This window comes from Podarcis vaucheri (genome assembly GCF_965113315.1).
Source record: "Podarcis vaucheri genome assembly, chromosome: 6".
Classification (NCBI taxonomy): domain Eukaryota; kingdom Metazoa; phylum Chordata; class Lepidosauria; order Squamata; family Lacertidae; genus Podarcis; species Podarcis vaucheri.
This window is the reverse complement of record NC_138764.1, coordinates 4,679,604-4,704,991: the sequence shown is the minus strand read 5'-3', so window position 1 is coordinate 4,704,991 and position 25,388 is coordinate 4,679,604. Positions and strand designations below refer to the sequence as shown.

The 25,388-nt window shown below is 45.0% G+C and overlaps 1 protein-coding gene across 6 annotated transcripts in view; it reads left to right on the top strand.

Moving 5' to 3' along the window:
• The window catches only part of RGL1 (ral guanine nucleotide dissociation stimulator like 1), a 144,770-nt gene that overhangs the window by 78,808 nt on the left and 40,574 nt on the right, over positions 1-25,388 (top strand). For 5 of the 6 annotated variants that reach the window (XM_082226651.1, XM_082226654.1, XM_082226653.1 and 2 more), the window contains 3 exons: positions 3,723-3,931; positions 12,248-12,325; positions 21,883-22,067. In XM_082226651.1, coding sequence (XP_082082777.1) covers positions 3,723-3,931; positions 12,248-12,325; positions 21,883-22,067 — 472 coding nt within the window. Of the gene's footprint in view, positions 1-3,722; positions 3,932-12,247; positions 12,326-13,698; positions 14,010-21,882; positions 22,068-25,388 lie in introns of those variants that run through there. The other variant, XM_082226656.1, reaches the window with a different exon arrangement.

Sequence of the window (25,388 nt, the reverse complement as noted above, 5' to 3'; positions counted from 1 at the left end):
CTTCTGAACCAATGGGACTTTGCTTATTAAGGCATTTGCATACCACTTAATCCTTAGTGTTTCTATGCAGTCTTTTAAGGCCCCTGGCCTTTTTAGGTACCTGGCCTAAAAATTCATCAAACCAAATACTACCTTAAAATGCCTGCTGCAGTAAGAAAACTTTTTTCCTATGCATCAGGTTCAGCAAGGAGGCTGCCTATCTAATCAAGAGCCAGTTCTGATTTGCTTGCATCACACTGCCTCTTGTATCAAGTGCCCCCTTTTGTTCAAGCTTTCTATGCATTGCCTTTTTAAAAAATCCCAGTAATTATATGTAAAACTATGCACAAAAATATGTAGAGTCAAGCCCCATGTGGTAGTATATTTTTGCTGTATAATTTTATTAGTGTTAATAATGTACCGTATTTTTCACTCCATAAGACGCACTTTTTTCTTCCTAAAAAGTAAGGGGAAATGTCTTTGCGTCTTATGGAGCGAATACGTGGTCCCTGGAGCCAAATTGCCCAGGTGCGAAAAGCAGATTATGCTTTTTCTTTTTTAAAAAAGATGGAAGTAGGTGTGGAAAGCAATCGGGAGGGAGATAAGGCTGCTGCGGGAGGCGGGGAGGTAAAGACAGCGAAATGGCAAGGAGAGGAGACAGGAATACTAAAACAAGCAATGAGGAGAGAAATTAGAAGAAAAGGAGGAGCAAAAAACTGCTCCAGCTAAGGAAAAGAACTAAGGCAAACAAGAGGGAAAGGAGTGTTGAAAGGAAGCAGCTGATCAGAGGGAGATAAGCAATAAAGGAGGCTGCCTGGGAGGGGGGAGGTAAAAGCCCGTGGATCCTCAGGATTTTTGCATTGGGTCACCCCAAATTCACCATCAGATCACATAGCATGTCCATGGCTACAGCCTGCACCAAAAAAATCACACATCCACTGTTTCGTGGGGCCGCAATGGCGGAAGAACATGGTTACAAAGCACAGGTCCATGTGGATTCTCAGGATTTTTGCATTGGGCTACCCCAAACTCACCGTCAAATCACATGTCTGTGGCCACAGCATGAACCACAAAAATCATACATCCACTGTTTCATTCAGAATCTTGTTTTTCTTGTTTTCCTCCTCTAAAAACTAGGTGCATCTTATGGTCAGGTGCGTCTGCAAGATTTTGCATGCCTATTGGCAGGTCATTTTGTTTGGCAGACTGGCTTCTACAGCCTTACCAAAAAAGTACTAATTGCCTTTTCCTTTTTTTTTACCAATCCACCTGCCTTTAGATCCCTGTGTTAGCCAATAAAATGGGGAAAGCAACTGTTTAAAAGCTTCCATGGCTGGTACCTGAGAGCAGATTCTTACCCATGCGGCTATTCGTAGTTCTAGATTCCTGCAGAACAATAACATCATTCCCTTCCACATTTACAGTTGTTTGTGGGCCTTTGTCACCTGGTTCATTTTTTCTGTTTTAGTCAGCTTTGCACAGGCCAGTTCCAAAAGCTACTAAAACACATGATGTTCTTTGATTTCAGCAACTTGTGGATGAGGATCTAAACAGACTAACACAGTTTGAAAAACTTCAAGAAGTTAAAAGAATGAGTTTTCATGACAGCAAATAGCTTAGCAATAAAAATAGGACATGAATTGCAAGATATGGCATCTGTTCCTTGTGAGATGTGTGAACCAAGGAGTTTAATTAATAGTTATTATACAAATGGGACATCTTGACTTGAACATCATACTTCAAAATTCCAAAATGTCTTAATAAAAATACTTGGCTTGTTACATTGGTATCTCAGTTTTTTGGGTGGTCTCCCATCCAAAAACTGTCCAGGTTCATACTTGCTTAGCTTTACAGTTGGGTGTTTTCAAGACTTCTCTGTTTTAGACACATGTTATATCAAGCTTTTGTTGTTTGTGTTGATTTTGGCTTCATTTTAATCAGTGCAGCCAATTCTTGCTTCTTTCCTTCCTAAGTTTAGTTTCATTTTTGGAGGATATGTGGGGGGAGCTTTCTTCCAACCCTCCTGTTGCGAAGATAAAATAATGTGTAGTCTTTAGGCGGAACTAAACCCATAAACTACAAGGTTACTAAAAACGCAAGACCATTGCCAAGAAAAGCAACCCATGTCTAGTTTCTCCATAATGTGAACTATGTGATGTGACGTTACAGTGTCGTGAGTGTTCAGCATCAGGGGTAGGAACTGGTGGCCTTCCAGTGGTTGTTGGGCTCCAACTCCCATCAGCCTCAGCCAGCATGGCCAATCGTCAGAGATGATGGGACTTGTATTCCAGCCACATCTGGAGGGCCACATGTTTCCCACTCCTGTGCCACTTCATTGCAACATGGGAAACATATGGAATGATGATGTCATAGCACACATTTCATAGCTACATATTTCAGAGGACAAGAGACATCAGGCATGGGGTTGCTATCTTCAGTAGCTATCCTGTGTTTTGATAGCATATAGCTGTAATGGAGCGGGTCTCTCCCACAGAAGTGAGACAACTCTGGCAGTAATTATCTCAGATTTATTGCTTAAACACGTGAATCACTGCGGAGCTCAGTCCTCAGCGTCTTCTCCCAAGTTTGCTGTTGCCAAGTCTGAGCTCCGCCTCTTCCTCCCCCAGCAACGAAACCCCCACTTTCTTTTTCCCGCCTCTTGCATATCCTCGTGAGTCTGTGCGTTTTTGGACAGACGGTTTCTGGTGCCCCTGCTGCTGAGCCTGAACTTGAAGTGACAGCTTGTGTTTCCCCCCTTGGACTCCCCCCTTCCTGCTCTTTGCTTCAGGTTACAGACTCCACTAACCCAGAAATAGTATCTCAGGTTAAGAACTTTGCTTCAGGATGAGAACAGAAATTGTGCGGTGGCAGCAGGAGGCCCCATTAGCTAAAGTGATGCTTCAGGTTAAGAACAGTTTCAGGTTAAGAACGGACCTCCAGAATGAATTATGTTCTTAACCCGAAGTACCATTGTACACAGAGATTAGGTTTCTGCTGCAGCTCGGCTGCCCTCCCTCCGTTTTACACTCCAAGCGTATCTCGTCTCCTTGGCTCTCAGGGCGCTCAGCCTCTGCTAGCTGTGTCTCGTCTCCCACAGTAGCCTACCCCCCCCCCCATTTTATCAAAATGCTCACAGTATACAGGTCATAGAATGCGACATTATACTGAGTGGTTAAATCTGGGCTGACTTCAAGGGTCAGCCGTGTCAGGCGCTAGAGGAGACCTGCACTCCAGCAAGATGCCTACCGCCAACTCCCAGAGCACCCATTGCACTACTGCTTCCCCTTTTGGATATTGCTGGCTGTTCACCTGCCCTCTCCAAGCAAGCGAGAGCAACAGAACATCAGACAGTGGCACAGGCTGGGCTGAGAAGGAGAGCAAGAAATCAGCCAGTGGTGAGAGGAGGGAGACCTGAGGGCATCTTGTCTAAGGTCTCCATAAAACTTGGAGCTGGGTTAACAGATCTTCTGGAGTTTAATAGCATCCCCCAACCCTACTGTTTCCCCATTTATTTGCTCTTATGAGCTCAGAGTAGCTTTTGTATGGTTCCCAGATGATCTCCCATCCGGCACCTTGAAGTACCAGACCTATTCAGTTTAATCCACAAAACTACACCATGTACCTTCAGACCATTCCTGGGCACCCCCTATTAAAAAGTATACCGTATTTGGTTTCACTATGATTGCTCTCCTCTTGGCAGGGGTGTTTGATTAATTTCCCCTTGTTTCTTGCCTTTTGCCTAGGTTGAAGGGGACCAGCTGCCCCCAGGGCATACAGTCAGCCAATATGAGACGTGCAAGATCAGGACAATAAAAGCTGGCACTCTGGAGAAGCTTGTGGAGAACCTTCTAACAGCCTTTGGGGACAATGACTTCACCTATATCAGTATATTTCTGTCCACATACAGGGGCTTTGCATCTACAAAAGAAGTTCTGGAACTTCTCCTTGACCGGTAAGATTGAAAGGCTATTTCAAAAATAGTTTTAAATTATGCCATACAAACTGTCACAAGGGATTAACCATAACAGATTTGTAGATGCATGTAATGAGGTGAAGTTTGATTTTTGAATTATTGTTAACTTGAGTGACTTTTAAGATGTATTTTAAAGTAAGGCTCTACTACCACCTACCGTTTCAGTTCAACAGTTAGCACTGGGACTACTTTGTGCCTTCATGTCGCTTCATTTTTTATTCTGAAGAGAAAGTACAGGCTTTTAGCCCTCATTCTAGTAAGGGAAAATGGAAAAATGAATTTGCTTCTGGGGCAGAGATTTAGTGTGGTGTATTTATGCCTGAGAGACGTGGGTGGCGCTGTGGGTAAAACCTCAGCGCCTAGGACTTGCCGATCGCATGGTCGGCGGTTCGAATCCCTGCGGCAGGGTGCGCTCCCGTCGTTCGGTCCCAGCGCCTGCCAACCTAGCAGTTCAAAAGCACCTCCGGGTGCAAGTAGATAAATAGGGACCGCTTACCAGCGGGAAGGTAAATGGCGTTCCGTGTGCTGTGCTGGCTCGCCAGATGCAGCTTCGTCACGCTGGCCACGTGACCCGGAAGTGTCTGCAGACAGCGCTGGCCCCCGGCCTATAGAGTGAGATGAGCGCACAACCCTAGAGTCTGGCAAGACTGGCCCGTATGGGGAGGGGTACCTTTATCTTTACCTATTTATGCCTGACTAAGTCCTCAAATAGCTACATTTCCCCGCCTCCCTATCACTTCTGGAGACACTTCTGGAGTCGCTGCTTTGGAGGAATCACTCATATAATCCGAGGTGCTGCCAGGCTTGAGGGGCCTCCTGGAAGCAGCTCATCCAAAAGGCCCCCTCCCAAATTTGACCCTGCTCCCACTTAACCCTGCCAGCGTCGCCTTCACCCCAGCATTTATGCGTTCATGCACACATGCTCTACCTGCCTTCCTCTCTCATGCAAGTCCTTGCTTTGTGGCTAGCCCTCTCATTCCCTCCCCCTCACTTGGAGACTTAGTCAACAGGATGGCTAACAAGGGATTTTGCTGAATCCAAGCCTACCACTAGACTTACAGTGGTGCCTCGCAAGACGAAATTAATCCGTTCTGCGAGTCTCTTCATCTTGCGGTTTTTTCGTCTTGCGAAGCACGGCTATTAGCGGCTTAGCGGCTATTAGTGGCTTAGCGGCTTTAAGAAAAAGGAAACAAACTCGCTCATAGGGAAATTCGTCTTGCGGAACGACTCAAAAAACGGAAAACTCTTTCGTCTTGCGAGGCATTCGTCTTGCGAGGTACCACTGTAGTTTTAAACTTGCCCTTGTGCAAAGAGAGTGCAGTGAACTCAGCCACTCAGATGCTATCCCTACAGCTGCAGAGCCTTCTCTGGTGTCCTCATTTGTTCTGCTGCCCCAGAGGTGGCATTTGAGCGGCTGAGCTTTCTGCCACTTCTCTTTGCACTGTGGGAAGTTTTACAGTTAAAGTAAAATGACAAAGCAGCTGCTTCAGGTAGTAGGAGCAGTGTTTTCTAGCCCAGTGCTGCTTGCTAGCCGCTGACAATTATTTGGGGGCCTTGGACTTATTGCCTGCTACTCTGATGGCAATATGGGAAGTAAATAGTGTACATCTGTCATTTGTCTTTTACAGAAAGAAAAGTGAAGCATGCTTAAGCAGAGAAATAAAGTTACTGGGAATAGTCACCCAGTTTTCCCTTTCCAAGAAACCAAGATGTGTATTTGTGTGTGTGGGATCTCTAACACAGAATGCCCAGCAACTCACCAAATGGAAATCCTCAGGATTACAACACTTAAAGTGGTGTGAAACCAATATAATTTTGAACTGCAGTTAGGGTTTCTGTCTCCTGTTCTTTAATTTGCAGGGAGCTGCTCTGACAGTGCAAGCTGTATGCTTCTGTTCACGTTCTCCTTTGCAGGCAGGCACACTTCGGTCACACAGTCAAAGAGGACAACTAAACTTGCCTCTTCGTACAGACTGCTTTGCCAGCTTCACAAAATCGATGTGATTTCCTGTGGTTTGTGCTGTAAATCCAGAGTTGAAAGTGAACAAGATTTTAAAAACAAAACACCAGGAACCAATCCCTTACAGATTCTGTACAAGGGGCCACTGTTAAGGATGAATTTTCATTGCAAGCCATGGCTTTCAATTTCCTTTTGAGGGACATCTTGCATTGCAAGGCAAGGGGGTGATTTGTATGCTGTTCTCCTGAGCAAGGCTGAGCTTCCTGTGGGGAGGTCTGCTTTAGTCATGGTTGGCTGGCTGAGGCACAGAATTGGGGGTGGCTGAGGGAAGCTTGTAGTGCAGCTGTTCATTGTTGTTCCTACTTTGTAGTTTAACAAAGAACATCAGTTTGCAGACTGCCAATCGAGCACTTTCATAAAACGCAAGGCTATATATAGTATGTGCACTCCCTTCAAACAGGGGTTTGACTGTCGGTGGAAAGGTGAAAAGAGAAGTACTTTTATGGTGACTGGACCTAAGCAACCATCCAACAATTGTGGGCTTGATAGCTTTGGGTCCAAATTCCAAGTTGTAACATGTTGGGGTTTTCTTTATAATTAACAAAATGCAAGGAGGTTGTATGTTTCGAGTGGGGTTGCAGATACATGGCTTCTGTTAGCAGAACTAAGGATTAATTCATGACCCCAGTTGAGGAGGGTCACCAGCTTGCCTTTGGCGGTGGGCTTATGGGGAGGGTCTTTCTGGGACCTGCTGTTTTATTTTGTTTCCTCCATTTTTAAAGCAGCGTAGCAGTATGCTACAAACCCAGAAAAAATCTTTTTTTAAAAAATGAAATAGTGAAAAAGCAAAATAATGCCTCAACACATACCAAATCATAATTATTAAATCAACATTTTAAATAGAATTGAATCATTCTACAAAGTCAGTAATGGCTCTGTTTAAAATATATTTAATCTTTTATAGCAAGAGTTTGTTGGTTGTTGTTAATATTAGAATATTTCTTAATCTTCACAGCCATCCCTTAGACATCCGGTAGAGCAGGAGACTCTTAGTCTCAGGGTTGTGGGTTTGAGCCCCACACTGGATGAAATCTTCCTGCTTTGCAGGGGGCTGGACTAGATGACCCTCGTGGTCCCTCCCAACTCCACAATTCTTTGATTCTATGATCCCACTAATAAACAATAAAGACCCCACTTCTGTTTCTAGGTGTAATGATAAAATCTGTGTCCCTTTAAATAATAATTCCTTCTGTGAATTTAAAATTAAATTTCTCTGGAATCTTAAACGCACTTACTTGGGAATAAGTTTTATTGAACTCAGTGGGAGTTCTTTCTTCTGCATAAATGTGTATAGGTTTGCACAGTAAGTTATTTTATAGCACTTAACAAATATCCCTGAACCATATGAAGTAGAAAATCCCTTAATTTATATTCTCTTCAGTCATAATTTGAACCAGCTCCATAAAATGCCCTTAATAGCTCTGGGGTTAAATGCTACCACAATGGGTTTTAAAGAAAAAGAAGTCCCACTTTTTATATTTATATGCAGCTTTTTCTTCTAGAAATGATGCACTGCACAAAAGTGGAAACCAATAATATTCAAACAGTCTCATATTAAGTGGTTCAGGGATACCAAAACAAAACATCTGTTTTATGAAGTTTCTCTGTGAGACTCTTGGCAGAGAAGAGACTGTGAGCAGGTTCAGTTAGTGAGCCCCACAACAGAAGCCTGAGAAGGACTTCCACTGTTGCAATGGGGCTGCCCCCCTCCCCCCTCTGCCCCCTCTCCCCACGCCCCTGAAATTGGCTGGTGGGGGCCAGGAGAACCCATGGAACAGAGCAGCGCAAGGCAGGAGAAGAGGGTGGGTCATTACTTAGGGCCCTAAGTAATGTTAATCAAACTGTGATAAATGGCCAACGGTAAGAATCATATGACTTGCAAAGCATTCTGCCATATAAATGCAGTCAGAAAAGAGGCCCTTGCCACAGGCTTTATGGGCAGACAGGCAAAAAAGAGTAAAAAAATTGGTGAGAATCACCATAGGAAATGAAATTAAGAGAAATTAACTAATGGGTAAAAGCTAATTTCTTCAAATTCAGGCTAAGAACGAAAAACTGATGGGGACAAGTTCTAATCTCAGGAAGCAAGGCATTCCAGAGATAAGGTTAAAACAAGGGAGGAGGGTCAGATTTTGGGTTTGACAAGAAGTCAAATACCTTTAGAGAGGGAAGTATAAAGAGAGCAAAAAGATAAGAAGCCAGAACTTGCAGACATTTCTAACTTAAAAGAAGTTTATTAAACCCTATTGGGAAATCAAATCAGTGTAGAGCAGCAGTAAGGAGAGGGAAAGCGTGGGGTTAATAGGAAGAGGAGGAGGAGGAGGAAGGAAGGGACTTTCAGAAGTTTAAAATTGAGGAGAATTCAGGTTGACGGTAAGGATAGGAAAGACCATCTCTCAGAGCATTGCAAGGGTCAGGGGGTACAGGCAAATTGTGAGAATTAAGCAGAATAGTTATAGTATCAGTTTGAAAGAAAAGGCTTCATACACATTTACCTGTGAGTGAATCCAATTGAACTCTACAGGTGTTCCAAGATTTAGGGAAGTCTCCATGTGTCTCCTCCTCCTCCTCAGACATCCACATTAATATGGCATCAGAGGGAGTGGAAAGAGCAGGACCCTGGGCAGCCGGGTTTCCTCTGATTGTGTCATAATAAGAAGTATGTCTCCATCAGAGGCAGATGGATGTTGACTGTGAAGGAACAGGACACCCTTTGTTGCCGCCATAGAACTTGTAAAGCATTGTGCTTTTACCTGAGTGAAACAGCACCACCACCTTCTCTAAATTTCCAGCTTTTTCTCTAGCCCCTTTATCTGCAGAGATACATGGAGAAATCCAAAATTCACAGTAGGACCATATCTGTATTAGGATTAACTAAAATGCCATAAAACAGTGAACAATCTTTCAAGTTCTCCAGAATTCTTCATCAAGCAAGATGTTTTAGTGGGGAAAGGAGGGGGAGGCTGGGAGTGCTGTAGTCACTCCCCAAGCCTGAAGCTCTTGAGCTAAAATGCAGGGCTTTTTTGTAGGCATAATTTGTTTCGTTTCTCAAGATGCAAGGCAGATTGTCAGATGTTTTCAGGACAGGACACATTTTTAAAATTAAAGTCTAGTAGCCATTCAGTTCTGCCTCCAGCCTTAAGGTCTTTGGCGAGCCAGAGGGCACAAGTAAAGGGGTGTGTGGCAGTATTAGCAAAGCTGGATATTATTTTTTAAGTGGTGTGCCAGGTAAAAGTCAGCTGGAACAAAAACTGGGTACCATTATCTAGTGTTTGGAGGACACTGAATGCTGAAATGGTGAAGTTTCTGCCAGATAAAAGAGCACTTGAGAACTGAAAAGCTTGCTCCCTGTTGTGCAATATTTTTGTTAGTCTTACTAATGGAATTTCCCTATTATGGAATTCGTTTTTTTAATGAGTCAGCACAGCTACCTGTGCTTTTCATAACAGGGAAATGTGCAAGCTTGTTTCTGTTTTTCTATTGGCGGATGGAGAGGGAAAGTGGGGAAGAAGGCTGGATCTGAAGCTTGCTCCAGAATCTATTTACCTGCTTAAACTCTTGTTAAAGTTGAATTTCTAAAACTCCAATCCTCTACTCACTTACAGTATGAGGAAGCAAGTCCCCAAGGAGGTTTACTTCTGGTTAGTCTTGTATAAGATTGCATTCTAAGTAATTTTAACCATATCAGGCATACTTAATTTTTTTGCTACCCCACATTGAGTTATAAAGGCCCATCTGCGCACCTGGAAGTTCTTTCACTATAGAATTTTGTACTACAGTCCTGCTTTGTTCCTCTTGATACAGTTCCTAATCTGAAAATCAAAATTGCCTCAGTCATGAGACTTTAATTGGTAGAACAGACTTTAGGGAGCAACTTGTTAGCATTTCTCTTTCTATTATACACAAATGGGGCATAAAAGCAGGAGTTGTTATCCTTGCAATGCAGTTGATGCAGCTTCAAATGATGATTTGGTCATCCGCCTTACCTGTCCTCCTGGTACTTCAGGTGGGCTATCAAGTTTTTAAAATATGTTTCCTGAAAGTGCCACTTTCCTGAAAGTTCTAAAGTAAAGGTAAACGGACCCCTGACCATTAGGTTCAGTCATGAATGACTCTGGGGTTGCGGCGCTCATCTCGCTTTATTGGCCAAGGGAGCTGGCATACAGCTTCCGGGTCATGTGGCCAGTATGACTAAGCCGCTTCTGGTGAACCAGAGCAGCGCACGGAAACGCCGTCTATCTTCCCACCGGAGTGGTACCTATTTATCTACTTGCACTTTGACGTTCTTTCGAACTGCTAGGTGGGCAGGAGCAGGGACCGAGCAACGGGAGCTCACCCCGTTGCAGGGATTCGAACCGCTGACCTTCTGATCGGCAAGTCCTAGGCTCTGTGGTTTAACCCACAGCGCCACCCACGTCCCGCAGTTCTAAAACTCACTCTTTAAAACAAAGTGGCCAAATTGCCTGATGAAAGTAGATTCATTATGTCACAGGTGCCAGCCAGTCAAAGTTGCGCACAGACAGAATCTGATGCAAACTGGTAACTGATATCACCCTAATTTGAACTTGGAGAAAATTTGTCTTTATTGCAGTGTGCTTCGTGGCTGTAGCCAAAGGGAGGCAGGGAGGGGCAGCTGCCACCCCCATCAAGTAAAACAGAAGGAATACTTAACTGACCAATCACAATGGTTCTGCCCCCACTAACAAAAGTCCTGCCCCCCCCAACAAAAGTCCTGGCCGCACCCATGGTGTGCGTCTATAGTTGTCTTACTTCTCAATAGTGTTTCATTTGCTCTCAACCTAAAATAATTCTATTTCATTTCATTCTAGCTCATGTTTTCTCTTACATATCCCTCTGCAAATTTAGGGGTGCTTCATGGCATTACGTAGCAGCCTTGGTATGCCACTGACTGTGCACTAGACAAAGAACCCTTGGCAGGGAACCACAGCTAATCCCCACAGTCTGAAGCAACCCTTAATAAAGAAAATGTTCTGGTTTGTCAGTATGGAAGATTCTTTACCATGTAGTAGTTTTGAGAACAAGTTATTCTCTAATTGCATGCTGCATTCTTTGATTCATATACAAATGTTGGGAAGATGTGTGTGGGACCCAGTAGCTCAGTGGGCGCAAGCAAGGCATGCTGTTTCCCTCCTATTTCTCCTCAGTGTGACATGGAAAGCTCAGGTCCTGCTGCCAGCAGAGAGTGCCTCAATACCTTAAGTTCATAGCACACAGTCTTCTCATAGCGGGAGGCCCCAGATCACACTAAACAGACATTAAGTGTGTCCAACGCAGTGGTCATGTGCTTGTTCTGCAATTCCACAGATAACACCATAAAAATTTAGTACTGATTCATACCCAATGCACTTTACAACAGAAGAAAGTGATGCTGCAGAAAAGGGATAAAAAAATGTTCAAAGTTGAATCATTGTCAGACACACATTGCTTACTTGATACAAAATGCATAACTATATGAAACATGGATGGGGAACCTGCAGCCACACACAGCCTGATGTTGATGAACAACTCCCATCATCCTTGACCATTGGTCATGCTGGCTGGGGCTTATGGGAGTTGGAGTCTGACAACATTTGGAGAGCCACAGGTTCCCAATCTCAGATATATTGCATATGTAAGCATGTAATAATAAAGATACATAAACTGTAGTGAAAGTATGTTAATGTTAATTCAAATTCTGCATTGGGTAGGAAAGTTAGTACCAAGCTCTTCATTCCTTATGTATATAATTGATTTGCTACATTAGCTTTTAGAAGTTTGCCTGCTGTTTGTGGAAGACTTTTAAGCACTTATTTTATGCATTGATACTTCCCTGGAGCCCTTGGAACAGTCAGAAATAATATATAAATGAATATTTACAGTCCTGTAAAAGGAGCTCTAGAAAGCATGGATGTTTTCATATTCCTGATGGAGAGTTTGTGTAATCAGGTCTTTTAAATATTTATGTAAAAAAGAGTTCACATTTGGAACTACTGAACTATCTACCTGGCTTAGTAACCCTCATGAGATACTGATGGCCAAGAAGCAGCGGGGGGGGGGGGGGAGAGAAAGAGGAAAGGCTGCATTTCATGTTTTTCCTGCCTTTCAGCTCCTTAGCTGGTCCTGTGGCAGCAGCCTTCCAGTGGTGTTAAACTTCCTGTTATTTGCTAGTTAGGGAGCAGGGGAGTTTTTAATCAGCTCTTAATATTGGATTCCCCTCCACCCACCCTTTTATTTTTAACCACTGCCTATAGTTTATATTTTCCTGTTGCATTTAGATATGGAAACCTGGAGATCTCAAACTGTGAAGAAGATGGGAGCCAGAACTCTGCTGAGACCAAAACACTACTCAGGAAGTAAGTGTCGCATTTCTCTGAACAGCAAAAATCACAGCTAGAATGGAATACTGAGAAAAGGATGTGGTCAGCTAGTCCTTGGTAAACTTTACATCAATCGGCTTATTGCGTGCTCAGCTGCAGAGCCTCCACCACCCTGGGGCAAGGGCTCTGCATGCAAAGTTGAGGTGGCCTAACAGGGATTTTGCGCAGAGTAGCTGTTTTTTAAGGAGAGTAAGGACATGAGAAGCTGTCTAAGGGCATCCAGAATGGCTTGGGGCAGGCGGGATGTTTGTTGCCTGGTGTCCAACTCAATGCCCAGGTAAGACAGGGAAGTGCCAGGACCTTCTGTTTTTTCCGCTGCTAACGGAATGCCAAAGTCAGCAGCCATCTGTTGGAATAAATACAACACACCCTGACAGGAATCTGAACCTGTTGGGCCAATAATCATCTAAATAATGTGTGATATGCCTGGAACAGGACTTAAGCTTAGTGGCCCATTCTACAAATGTGCTGAAGGTTTCAAAGGCTGCGCATGTGATAGAGCACCCCATAGGCATTGCCTTATCCAAGTGCCATTGATCCTGGAATTTGAAGCCTAGCAGGTGAAAGTCACTAGGATGAACAGGAAGCAGGCGGAAGGCCAACTCCATGTTACACTTTTGGATGGGACAGATTGTTAATCATGTGGAACTCACTGGGCGTCTTCTTGGGAGCAATGGCCAAAGGTGATACATTGAGGTTATTGAATGGAGCATGAGAGAACGGGCCCACTATTCTACCTAATTTCCCCCCTTTAGAATCTTACACCATGCCACCTCTGGCATTTCCCTGACCGATTTTTGAATAGATGAGTTAGAGGGAGGAGGACACCTGCAGCTGGCATACGGAAGCCCTTGCTAAAACCTTTTACCAGTTATTCTACGGCCGCTTTTATCAGGATACAAGTGAAGAAAGGGGAGCATGGCAGGTAGGGAGACAGATGCAGCAAGAGAGGCGCCACGTCGGGCCACAACCACCGCTCATCGAGGAGGCACATTAAGCAGCCATTACATAAAGGAAGGCCACAACTTTGTTGCAACTGTGCAAAGGGGTAAACCAAATGCAGGGTCCACTGCGTGAAGAGGTTTATGAAAAGCAAGATAGCATTACTGATCCTACTAAAGGTTAAGAGCACAAGCTTATGCATGTCTGCTCAGACCTATGTCTTATTGAGACCCTTATAATTCTCTTGGGAGTTCCACTTCATCTAATGGTACATGAAAATACGGATGCTTCCAGATGGGAGTTTATTATGGAATCGGTGGTGCTTATGTCCACAGGTCTTTAGTTTTGGTTTTGTTTTGTTTTGCAGTATTTAAACAAGGCTGTGATCATCAAAGTGCCAACAGAAATGACTTCCTCTTTAAACATTTCATCCAGATTTCCCCTTACCAAGGAAAATCCAATAGGTGCATAGGAACATAGCAAGCTGCCTCATACAGGGTCAGGTCATTGGTCCTTCTGACTCAGGACACCCGTGCTCAGACTGTCTGCTGTGAGGACAAGCAGTTTACTTTCTCTAGTGGGCCCTGGACTGGAAGCATATTTGGTCGCGGAAGTGTCCCACCCAACCTGGGCTGTAGTGGAGTCAGGGACCAGCACTGGGCTGTGGACCACCACTCTGAGCAGCCCTGACCAGCAGTGGCTCTCCGGATTCAGACAGGTACTGAACTTGGGGCCTCCTGCATTCAAAACAGACACTCTTACCACTGAGCTACCGTCCTGTATAACCAATTATACATCGGTAGTCACTGCTGATACAGAAGCATGTTGGCACATTTTGCAGGATTGGTGGTATGTCATGCGTCTGGTGGGTGTCCTCTATTGCCACACTTGTTTGTGCCTTACAATCTAACCATTTTGTTTCTGGCAACTGCCAATATTGGAATCCTATTTCTATTTATTGTTGCATGTTCAGGTTGGGAGAGAGACTCAGGATCTCCATGCTGAAAATGTGTAATTGTGGTGCCTCATTTGTTTTGGGGAGGCTTGGTCCTGGGAGCCAGTGCAGCAGAGTCCTTGTTTGGCATGTTCTGCTTGGCTCACAGGGTTCTGCTGCTTGGAAGCCGGGACCAGATTGGGTTTCCCGTTGTCAATCCAAAGGTGGAAGGACTGGCTGCAACCATGACTCTTGCCACCAATCTGCTTTGCAAGCAAAATAAAATAAAATAAGATTGTTTGCTGATTTGCACCAGCAAGTGAGCACTACTGTTTTGAGCCCATGTTTTCACCTTCAGATAGTCATGCTAAATGTTGAGACTACCGTCCCCAAGGGCTGCATTTGCATATCATGATAAACTGTCTTATCCTGACTGGAGTGAGCCTACTCTTCTTAAGCCCATGTGCTCTCCTCTCCCCTCTCCTGCTCAACAGCCACAAGGAAGGAACTTGGAAGCTTTTGCTTTCTGTTAACCCTGGTTTTTCATACTGTTCAAACCCAACTAACTGCAGTTAGTCTTAGCTACTGTTTGCTTGAAACAAGGCAACTTAAAACCAAGGCTTGTTTTAATAGCCACAGTTAAAATTAACCACAGTTTAAAGTTTAGTCATAATTCTAGAATGTGGTTATTTTATTTATTCATTAAATGTGTATACCGCCAGCTCACAACGAAAAATACAAAATGAGACCACAAAATACACTATACCACACTGACTCTAAAACTTAAAATCCTGGCAGTAAGAATAATACTAGGGTTGGGAGTGTCTATTTCAGGATCTGAAGAGGCTTATAGTCTGTCTTTCTCACCTTTCCAGAAAGGATAGTATGGCTTCAGACAAATGGATTAACCTTTCAGGCCTTGAGAAATGTACCACCTGTGTTTTCCTGTGTAGATCTGACTAGCTCTGTTCTTCTCCCTCTGTCCTTTTGTTATGAAGTACTTTGTATCACACGAGGCAATTTAAACCTTGTCCGATATGCCTGGGAGACTTTAGCATAATCTTGCAGGTCCATAAACTGGCTGATAGCCAAAAGGGGCCTGGGCATGACTCCAGACTGAGCCACTGATTCCTGTCTGACCTTTGTATGTTTTGGCCAGTCCAGCTATAATATTGAACTAAATTGCTGCAGATGGGTCCCCCCTTTCTCAGACACAATGGATATGTTTTGCTAGATTTCATGGGGAAATTAGTTGCTGCAGATATGAAACTTGGCGATATGGACTTGCTGCAGAGTGCAATACAAGATACGAAATGGTTTTCGGCCCTGAGTATATGTAAATGAGTATGTGTAGATTGTAGACTCCACAGAGCAGAAGCTTTTCCTTTTAAAATTCTGGCAAGCTCCAAAGCGCATTGATGGTGCTGTGTGGATAAAACAAAGATAAAGAATCACATTTGCATGTTGCAAAATGGCAGCACCCGGGGCCTGGCTCTTGGGTGCATTTATCATATTGCAGAATATTAGAACCTGCAATAGCAATGGCTTTAATGCAACCTTGGGACTCTTTTAACGAAATACCGGTAATTACATTATTTCCTAAAACATAATAGATGGTTAATTTTCCTATCATCCTGTTTATGCTGCTTATTTTTTATTATTAATCCATGCAAAAATACAAATTGTGATTTTTGTTCCTTTTTTCTTGGCAAAGTGTTTGAGTTTGTGTGGGACTCTAAAGCACGCCCTGCAGGCTATGCCTTGAGCAATCTGAACTGGAGGGGGGTGAGGTGGGCTGCCCCATTGGCTTGGCAATATACTAACTTGTTGTTGTTGTTTAGTCGTTTAGTCGTGTCCGACTCTTCGTGACCCCATGGACCAGAGCACGCCAGGCACTTCTGTCCTCCACTGCCTCCCGCAGTTTGATCAAACTCATGCTAGTAGCTTCAAGAACACCATCCAACCATCTCATTCTCTGTCGTCCCCTTCTCCTTGTGCCCTCCATCTTTCCCAACATCAGGGTCTTTTCCAGGGAGTCCTCTCTTCTCATGAGGTGGCCAAAGTATTGGAGCCTCAGCTTCACGATCTGTCCTTCCAGTGAGCACTCAGGGCTGATTTCCTTCAGAATGGAGAGGTTTGATCTTCTTGCAGTCCATGGGACTCTCAAGAGTCTCCTCCAGCACCATAATTCAAAAGCATCAATTCTTCGGCGATCAGCCTTCTTTATGGTCCAGCTCTCACTTCCATACATCACTACTGGGAAAACCATGGCTTTTACTATACGGACCTTTGTTGGCAAGGTGATGTCTCTGCTTTTTAAGATGTTGTCTAGGTTTGCCATCGCCTTTCTCCCAAGGAGCAGGCGTCTTTTAATTTCGTAACTGCTGTCACCATCTGCAGTGATCATGGAGCCCAAGAAAGTAAAATCTCTCACTGCCTCCACTTCCCCATCTATTTTCCAGGAGGTGATGGGCCCAGTGGCCATGATCTTCGTTTTTTTGATGTTGAGCTTCAGACCATATTTTGCGCTCTCCTCTTTCACCCTCATTAAAAGGTTCTTTAATTCCTCTTCACTTTCTGCCATCAAGGTTGTGTCATCTGCATATCTGAGGTTGTTGATATTTCTTCCGGCAATCTTAATTCCGGTTTGGGATTCATCCAGCCCAGCCTTTCGCATGATGAATTCTGCATATAAGTTAAATAAGCAGGGAGACAATATACAGCCTTGCCGTACTCCTTTCCCAATTTGGAACCAATCAGTTGTTCCATATCCAGTTCTAACTGTAGCTTCTTGTCCCACATAGAGATTTCGCAGGAGACAGATGAGGTGATCAGGCACTCCCATTTCTTTAAGAACTTGCCATAGTTTGCTGTGGTCAACACAGTCAAAGGCTTTTGCATAGTCAATGAAGCAGAAGTAGATGTCTTTCTGGAACTCTCTAGCTTTCTCCATAATCCAGCGCATGTTTGCAATTTGGTCTCTGGTTCCTCTGCCTCTTCTAAATCCAGCTTGCACTTCTGGGAGTTCTCGGTCCACATACTAACTATATATATACTAACTATATATACTAACTAGCTGGCAAAAATGACAGAAAACAGTAACAGTACGTTTCCGAGCACAATTCAAAGTGTTGGTGCTGAGCTTTAAAGCCCTAAACGGCCTCGGTCCAGTATACCTGAAGGAGCGTCTCCACCTCCATCGTTCCGCCCAGACACTGAGGTCCAGCGCCGAGGGCCTTCTGGCGGTTCCCTCATTGCGAGAAGTGAGGCTACAGGGAACCAGACAGAGGGCCTTCTCGGTGGTGGCGCCCTCCCTGTGGAACGCCCTCCCACCAGATGTCAAAGAGAACAACAACTACCAGACTTTTAGAAGACATCTGAAGGCAGCCCTGTTTAGGGAAGCTTTTAATGTTTGATGTATCATAGTATTTTAATATTCTTTTGGAAGCCGCCCAGAGTGGCTGGGGAAACCCAGCCAGATGGGCAGGGTATAAATAATAAATTATTATTATTATTATTATTATTATTATTATTATTATTATTATTAACTGAGGGGCAGGGCAGCGGTCCATAGCATCCTCCTTCTCACTGCTGCTTGGGTGTAGCAAGGGTTTTTGTTGGGGGGGGGGTCAGCTGAACTTTTTTTAGGGGATCCATCAAAGTGGCTGAGCTTTTTAAGGAGATTCCCCCCCAAGTTGTTGAGCAGTTTGGAAGATATCAAAAAGAGGACATTACAGGGGCAGGCTTTGGTTGGGGGTGTCAGGCTTTTTCTGGGGGGGGGGTACCACTCTTGGCTAGGCACATGCGCTGGAGCAGACAATACCTCTGAAGCAAGAAGCATACTTCAGTAGGCAATTACTGGCTTACTGACAGTAGCATTATTTTTGTAACACTAAAAGACCAGATCAGGAAGAGTTAAAAATAACAGGGTGCAAACTGAAATGGCATTGAGACTGCAGAATCTTAATCCAAACTGGTACCAAGAACTGGATCACATATCTAGTAACAGTCTCTACACAGATTAGATGCATTTCATTCTATTTAAATTATAGAAATCATTTCTACTGTAGCACCTAGATACATACATTCACATATGCAAACTTAATGTAAACTCTGTCCTGTTTCTGGGAATGTATTCTCTCTTGGCATTGTGTAAGTGGCAATACTAACTACAGTTGTTTTTTAAAATGATGTTGATGATGATGCACTTTTCAGCTCATGGATTCTTTGTGGGCAGGATCTTTTTTGCCCTTTGTCTCCTCTTGGGTTTATTATTCATCCAGTAAAGCACGGTGTCCTGTTTCAGTGTTACATAAATAATTGCACCAAAGGAATGGACTTAAGAGAAGCAGCCACTGAATGAATGTGAGATGAGTGAAAGCATATTGGCTGAAGGCCTCCAGAGCCTGGGAAACCTGCAGTGGGATATGTTTAAAGTTTTGTTTGTGCTGTTGAATGCAATCAACTTTCATTCTTGCAAAGAGTAAAATAACAAAAGAAACCAATGTGGCTGAAATGAGGAGACAAAGGGCCAAATGGTGGCAATTAAGAGAACGAGAAAATGGGGAAGGTTATAAAAACAAGCCAGATTATTTGCACAATGGGGAAAGGAGGAAAAGTGAGTAATGGCAACAGTGGTTGAGGCATGGTCAATTTAAAAGCAAATATCACTAAAATGTAGAGGCCTGGCACAACATTCAGCAGTGCACCCTGGGGACCTAAGTGTACTGTCAGTTGCAATTATGGGGAAACCAGATATTCCATGGATCTTTAGTTTTCATGCATGCCCACATAAAAACCAAGGACCACCATTCTAGAGGAGACCCCATACTTTGTGTGTATATGTTACAGATTGAATCCAGAGGTTCTCCCAGCAATGCGGGTGTGGGATTTGGTAGTGCCGCAGCAGCTCCACAGGGAGAAACTTCTTAGATTATTTTAGGAATGTGTCCTGGAAGATGACAAAACTACAATCTGTAATAGGGTGTGGATATTTTTTAAATGTTCATAGCCATTTAGAGTAGTTGATGGCCACCTGGCGGTATGTGGGCTGAGTTTTGCCCCCAGTACTGGCTGCATTTCAGCCTCCCTACCCTTCCGTATCTGTGCAAGGGAGGAAACTCCCATCTCTCTGGGTGGGCATGCACAGTGGAATAACCACCCTCCTCAGTGTTTGATGGACAAAAACTGAAGCAGAGCTTGTGGTAGTTCATTGGCAAGGAAAGGTACATGTCTTTCTGCAAGGTACAAAGTGCACATATGAACCGGTCCTTGATCCAATGGGTGCCAAAGTATATGACTTCCCAAGTTGATCTTATTGTCCAGTCTCGCCTCACAAAATGAGGCTGCCATAGTCTGGTCTCATCAGAGCACCAAATATCAAACAAAATAAGGGCTAAAGCTAGTTGAGCTTCAAGCTTTTGGAAGCTGGCCTCTTCTTCCTCCCCCTTCCCCCTTCCCCAGCCTTGTTTGTTATTCTCTGTAGAGGGCATTATCAAGAGCTTACTAAAGGGTGGAAGTATTTGCGTGGCGAGTTCCCGCCCCCCACCAGGATAAATAAAGACACGAGACACCATAGTTTAAGGTTAAATGGGCGAATTAGGCCACAACTTTATTGAATTCAGGAATGAGAGGCATTGGCTTAGGCATTGGTCCTAACGACTCCAGCCCATTTGCTGAAGACATGGGGAAGGGTTAACACTATATCGGGGGAGTCTCCTGCTGAGGCACGTCGACTAGGAGCTCCCCCGGGTCACCGCTCGGGGGCGTGCCTTTGGCCCACACCTCCATAGGCTTCGGACAGGGCCACGCCCCCCGGAGTCCTTTAACGGACCACCCTTCGCTCACTGGGGGGAGGTGATGGCGTTCCTCCCCCCACACACATCCTCTTACCCCCTTCTTACCAATGCCTACCACCACACGAGCAACTAGCCGGCGAAAAGAGGGCGAGCCCCCTCCGCACCGGCCCTAAATAGGGCAGGCCACGCCCCCAGCCACCCGATTAGCTGGCTGGGGGGGCAGACGCAGCCGGGATTCCCCTGCTCTCGCGGGGGCTGAAACCAGCCCCCGCTCACGTGGGGGGTGGGCGTGAAGCCCGCAACCCCACCTCCTGGGCAGGCCGGAAGTGGCTTTGTGAAGCACAAAACTCTCAGCCTGCATCTGCAAGCTGTCACTCTCAAAAGCACAGCCAAGAATCAATAGTGTGTTGTGGCCAAGACTATTACTACAAGCTAAACTTTAAACAAATGCATGGTTCATAAAAGTGAGGTTTATTAAAAACTTTGCAGAGAGCCATCTCTCATTGTGAAGAGTGGAGTCAATTATGGCAGTTTTTTTTGGTCTGAGAATAAGCCTCCTGGCTGTATCTGTGTCTTTGACTTGACAAGAATAGGGAGTTTCTTCGCAGGGACCATTCAAGCTGCTGCAAGGTTTGGGTGCTTGTCCAAACTTTTTCCAGAAAGTGTTCCTCCCTAATACACTGATTAAATCGTCAGCTGATAGGAGGTCAGTGTGCTGCAAGCACTGTCTGCATAGCTTGTCTTTTTAAGTCCTTACAGACTGACATTATTTCGTTGGTGAAATCAGTCTATGATAACTTTCATTTCAACTCCTCTGTGAGTGCCGCTGTGTACTTCATGCAAAAATAAAATAAAATAGTGACTTCTACACTTTCCCACACTTCAGGGTAAATCACACGAAAATCACATTAGTAAAAGACATTAGATACATGCAGAGTCTGCCGCATGGTTATGTCAGGTTTCAAGGGTGCCTTCCTTTATCCAAGGAAGTTCAACCTCTTACCAAAACACTTAGCCAGGAAAGCCTGGTCCCAGGTGCAGCAGAGTCTCCACAAGCCAAGGTCACACACAGATAATCATTCTAAGTCCAAAGCAAGTTGAGGAAACACTTTCAAGGTCAAGGTCTCAGATTGTTCAGCAAAGGGGAGCAGCAGGACCGTGGAGCCAGAGGCCGGTGGTGTTTCCAGCAACTGGAAAGATCTATCCTCCGCCTGCGCTACTTTTTTGAACCAAAACAATGTTGACTGCCAAGGTGATTTTCAAAATCTAATTGAGTTGGGGAATTTTAGTTTTGAAAATTTGCAGTCCTGAAAGCTGGTGTTTTAACTTTTTCTTGGCTTCTCTTGTTTGTTTTTGTGTTATTTACAAGGTATATCATAATGGCCATTGATTACAAACAATAAAAATCTGACTGAATGGTATCACAGTAAGTAAAAGGTCTAGAGGCTATCTATTCCATTTTCTAAATGAAAATTTAAAAAGCCCCTCAAGGATGTAGCCTTGAATACCCCTCCCTTTAAATTTAGCCCCCTCTCACTGTAAGTTGGGGAAGCTGGAATTACATGGGGATAGCTTTCTTTCGTCCCTCCTTCTGACATAATGTCTTCAGAGTGGGATCTGATGGATCCCAGGCTCATGAGGGCTTACTGTCAGAGAGCAAAAGCTGAGCCACTCCTGCAGATCATTTCCTGCCTAGGAATATACCCCCATTCAGAAAGGGGACATGTATGAAACACTCCCCATCGTCTTGCTGATGAGCTACGGATGCACTGTTATTACTGTTCTTGTGTAAGTTTATTGGAATACAGCCCAAGAACCCTGATGGTGAATCTAACCTTGTACAATGTGCTTCTTTCCAGCGCCATAGCCTCCATCTTGAGAGCCTGGTTAGACCAGTGCTCTGAAGACTTCCAAGAGCCACCCCATTACTTTTGTTTGAGAAAACTTTTGGATTATCTGACTCGGGTTATGCCGGGCTCAGACCCAGAAAGAAGGGCACGGCACCTGTTGGAGCAGTTTCAGAAGCAAGAGCTGGTGAAAAACAGTAAGTATTATCCTGGAATGTTACAAATAAATAATTACATGCTGCATATGTTTGAACAGCTTTGGGATCAATAGGATTACAGTGGCCAAGAGGATTGTATACTTTGCACTATATGCTTAGTGAATCTAAGTTATCTGCTGCTGTTCAATGAGAGGTAGGAACTCAACTGGAGAATAGCCCTCTACCCAAGGCATCATGGATTTTGAATCAGCACAAACTCAGGACAAAAGGGAGAAATGAGCAAAGAGGAAGGCACGTTTGGCAAATCATCACCATGAGCAACTCCCATCTGGAAACCAATGTCCCCACTGTGGAAGGGTGTGTGGATCCAGAATTGGACTCCACGGTCACTTACGGTCTCACTGCTAAGGCTGTTAATGTACAACACCCTTACTCTGCCACAAGTGTCACCAAAGAAGAAGGAACTCAAGCATTCACCACCGAGTCATTTGCCTTGTGTTCCTACATCATTGAAAATTATAAATGCCAGTTCAAAATTCCATGCTGGAGATGTTGGCATGTAGGTAAAGGTAAGGTAAAGGACCCCTGGATGGTTAAGTCTAGTCAAAGGCAACTGTGGGGTGCGGTGCTCATCTCACTTCAGGCTGAGGAAGCCAGCGTTTGTTCACAGACAGCTTTCCAGGTCATGTGGCCAGCAGGACTAAAGCACTTCTGGCAACAGGACACCGTGGTGAGTGCCAGAGTGTACAGAAATGCCGTTTACCTTCCCACTGCAGTGGGTACCTATCTACTTGCTTTTGAACTAGCAGGAGCTGGGACAGAGCAACGGGAGCTCACCCCATCATGGGGATTCAAACTGCCAACCTTCCGATGTGGCAGGCCCAAGAGGCTCAGTGGTTTAGACCACAGCGACCGTTGACTCAATGCACAGATTTTTCACTTCTGAAAGAGCCTTCTAATGTTACTTTCCTGTGATCAAGCCAGCTTTTTTCAGCGACAGCATTTGTGTCATGAAACTTCTTTCTTTAGCTGCTGTCATGACAAAGGAAGTGTCAGTGGTTGTTTTTTCCTATCTGAGTGGTGCATTGGTAACAGCCAAGGACAAAGGGAAAATTTATGTTACCAGGTCAAAGGGCCCACTGGAACAATTGTGAATAGTAGTGACACTGGAATGCTATGCACTGTGACAAGCCTGACAAATAGCCTTCCCCATCTCCCGAGACAGAAGGTTTCCTATGGGCAAAAATTAGCATTGCTAGAAGGCTATTGAAACCTGTGCAATGAACGTAACCATTTCAGTGACCGGCTTTCGCAGAAAGGCGGCAGGAAGTGGACAGGAAGCGACAATGCAAGATAAGAAAACAATACAATAAGGATCAGCTCTTCTGAACCCCTTTAAACCTCACCTACTTGAATGTTCCAGAAATTATGACCAAAATACGCTGTTAATCAGCTGTGGCGCCAAATTGCTATTATCCATTTATCATCCTTTTTATTTTTATTTTTTAAGGCTGACTGCATCATACCTAAATGGTTCTTCTCATCAGAAATTCCAGAGCCTACAAGTGTTGCTAATTTGTGTCTAATTATGTTCCTTTCTGGATCTGGTTCCAGCGGATCAAACAAAGGAAGTCTAAATACCAAGGTCTATAATTAGACATTCACAGGCTGAGCAATGGTTCCCACAGGAACCTCCTAGGCACAGAAGCCTTGCCTCTAATTTCCCCATGAAAAGATTTAAGCATTTCTCAGCCGAGCTGCAGATGTTTCAGGGAGGACAATCCATCCAGATATTGAACACTTAAAGGAATAATACAGTGGTGCCTCGCAAGACGAAAAGAATCCGTTCTGTGATTCTCTTCGTCTAGCGGTTTTTTCGTCTTGCGAAGCAAGCCCATTGACAGATTAGCGGATTAGCGCTATTAGCGGCTTTTAGCGGCTTATCTGCTGATCAGATCAGCTGATAAGCGGCTTAGAGGCTTAGAAAAGGGGGGGGGGAGGAAAAAAAACCCAGCAGGAACTCGCAAGACATTGTCGTCTTGCGAAGCAAGCCCATACGAAACTCGTTTTGCGCAGCACCTCCAAAACGGAAAACTCTTTCGTCTAGCGAGTTTTCCGTCTTGCGGGGCACCACTGTATTGTTAGAAAAGTAACAATAAAATATGAGTGCCGATAGTTTGGGGGAAAGATTGAAGCTGCTTGTGGTGGTGGTGGTGGTGTTTTTATTAGATGGTTGTGCTTCTATCACAAAACAGAGGCAATGGCACCCTCCCTCCCACCATTGTGCATAACTGGAACTCGTTTATTTAATGATACACTGTCAGGGGTTCAGGAGCAGAGGCAAGGGCAAGGGAGGAAACAGAGAGCGAGGAGGAGGAGGCAGAAGAAAAGATGAGTGATGACGACGACCCGAGATCTCCGAGTCTTTCCAGTGAATCAGAAGATTCACAGAAAGGAGCACCAGTGGCCAGGGCAAGGGGGGAGCCTAGGGGGACACCCCAGGAAGATAGAGCCAGAGGGGACTCAGAGGGGAGCAGTTGGAGATCGGGACCAGCGTCACCGCCAGAGAGCAGGGAAGAGGAAGGGGGCCAGGGATCAAGCGCTGGCAGCTCACAACAGGAGGGAGGGCACGAGTCAGGAGTGGCCACACCTCCATCAGGGAGCGAAGAAACGGTCAGACGGAAAGTGGAAGGTTGGGCGCGAGCGCCAAGTTCAAATGCACAGGAAAGTGACGCAGTAGGCAGCCCGGAGAGGGAGCCAGGTCCTAAAGCCCGGCGCAAGGAGACAGAAGGGTCCGGGGGGTCGGCGTCGGAGGAGTCCCGGAGGGAGGAGACCCCGGGGGGCAGAGGGACCCAGAGGAGAACAGTCAGGCGGAAAAGGTGGAGCAGGGCTAGGATATTAAGTTGGTGCACAAGGGGCGGAGACTCAGACGGAGCTTCGCCGATCTAACCATAAGACGTAGAGTTGCACGCAGCAGCTTGAGAATGGGAACTGTAACTCAATAAAGACTTTTACTTAATGATCGCTGGCTAGCGTGATCCTCTGTGAGCTAGGATCGGGGAGCAACTCTGACAGTAAGCTCCGTCTCTTAAATTGTGGGCATCTACGGCCTCACGGAGAGGAGAGAAAGCGGGTGCCTACTAGCGAGCTCACGAACGGCAGACAACATGACGGCTGAACAGCAGATAGCGGAACTCAGAGAAGCAGTGACATGACTGAATGCCGAGGCACTTGCATCCAGGAAGAGAGAGGAGGACGCAGCTGCCGCCTACAGGGATCTCCAGGTCAGGTTGGAAGTGCTTACTAAGCAAGGGCAACTGACACCCAAACCGGAGGGGATTGGGTTGGGGAGACGAACAG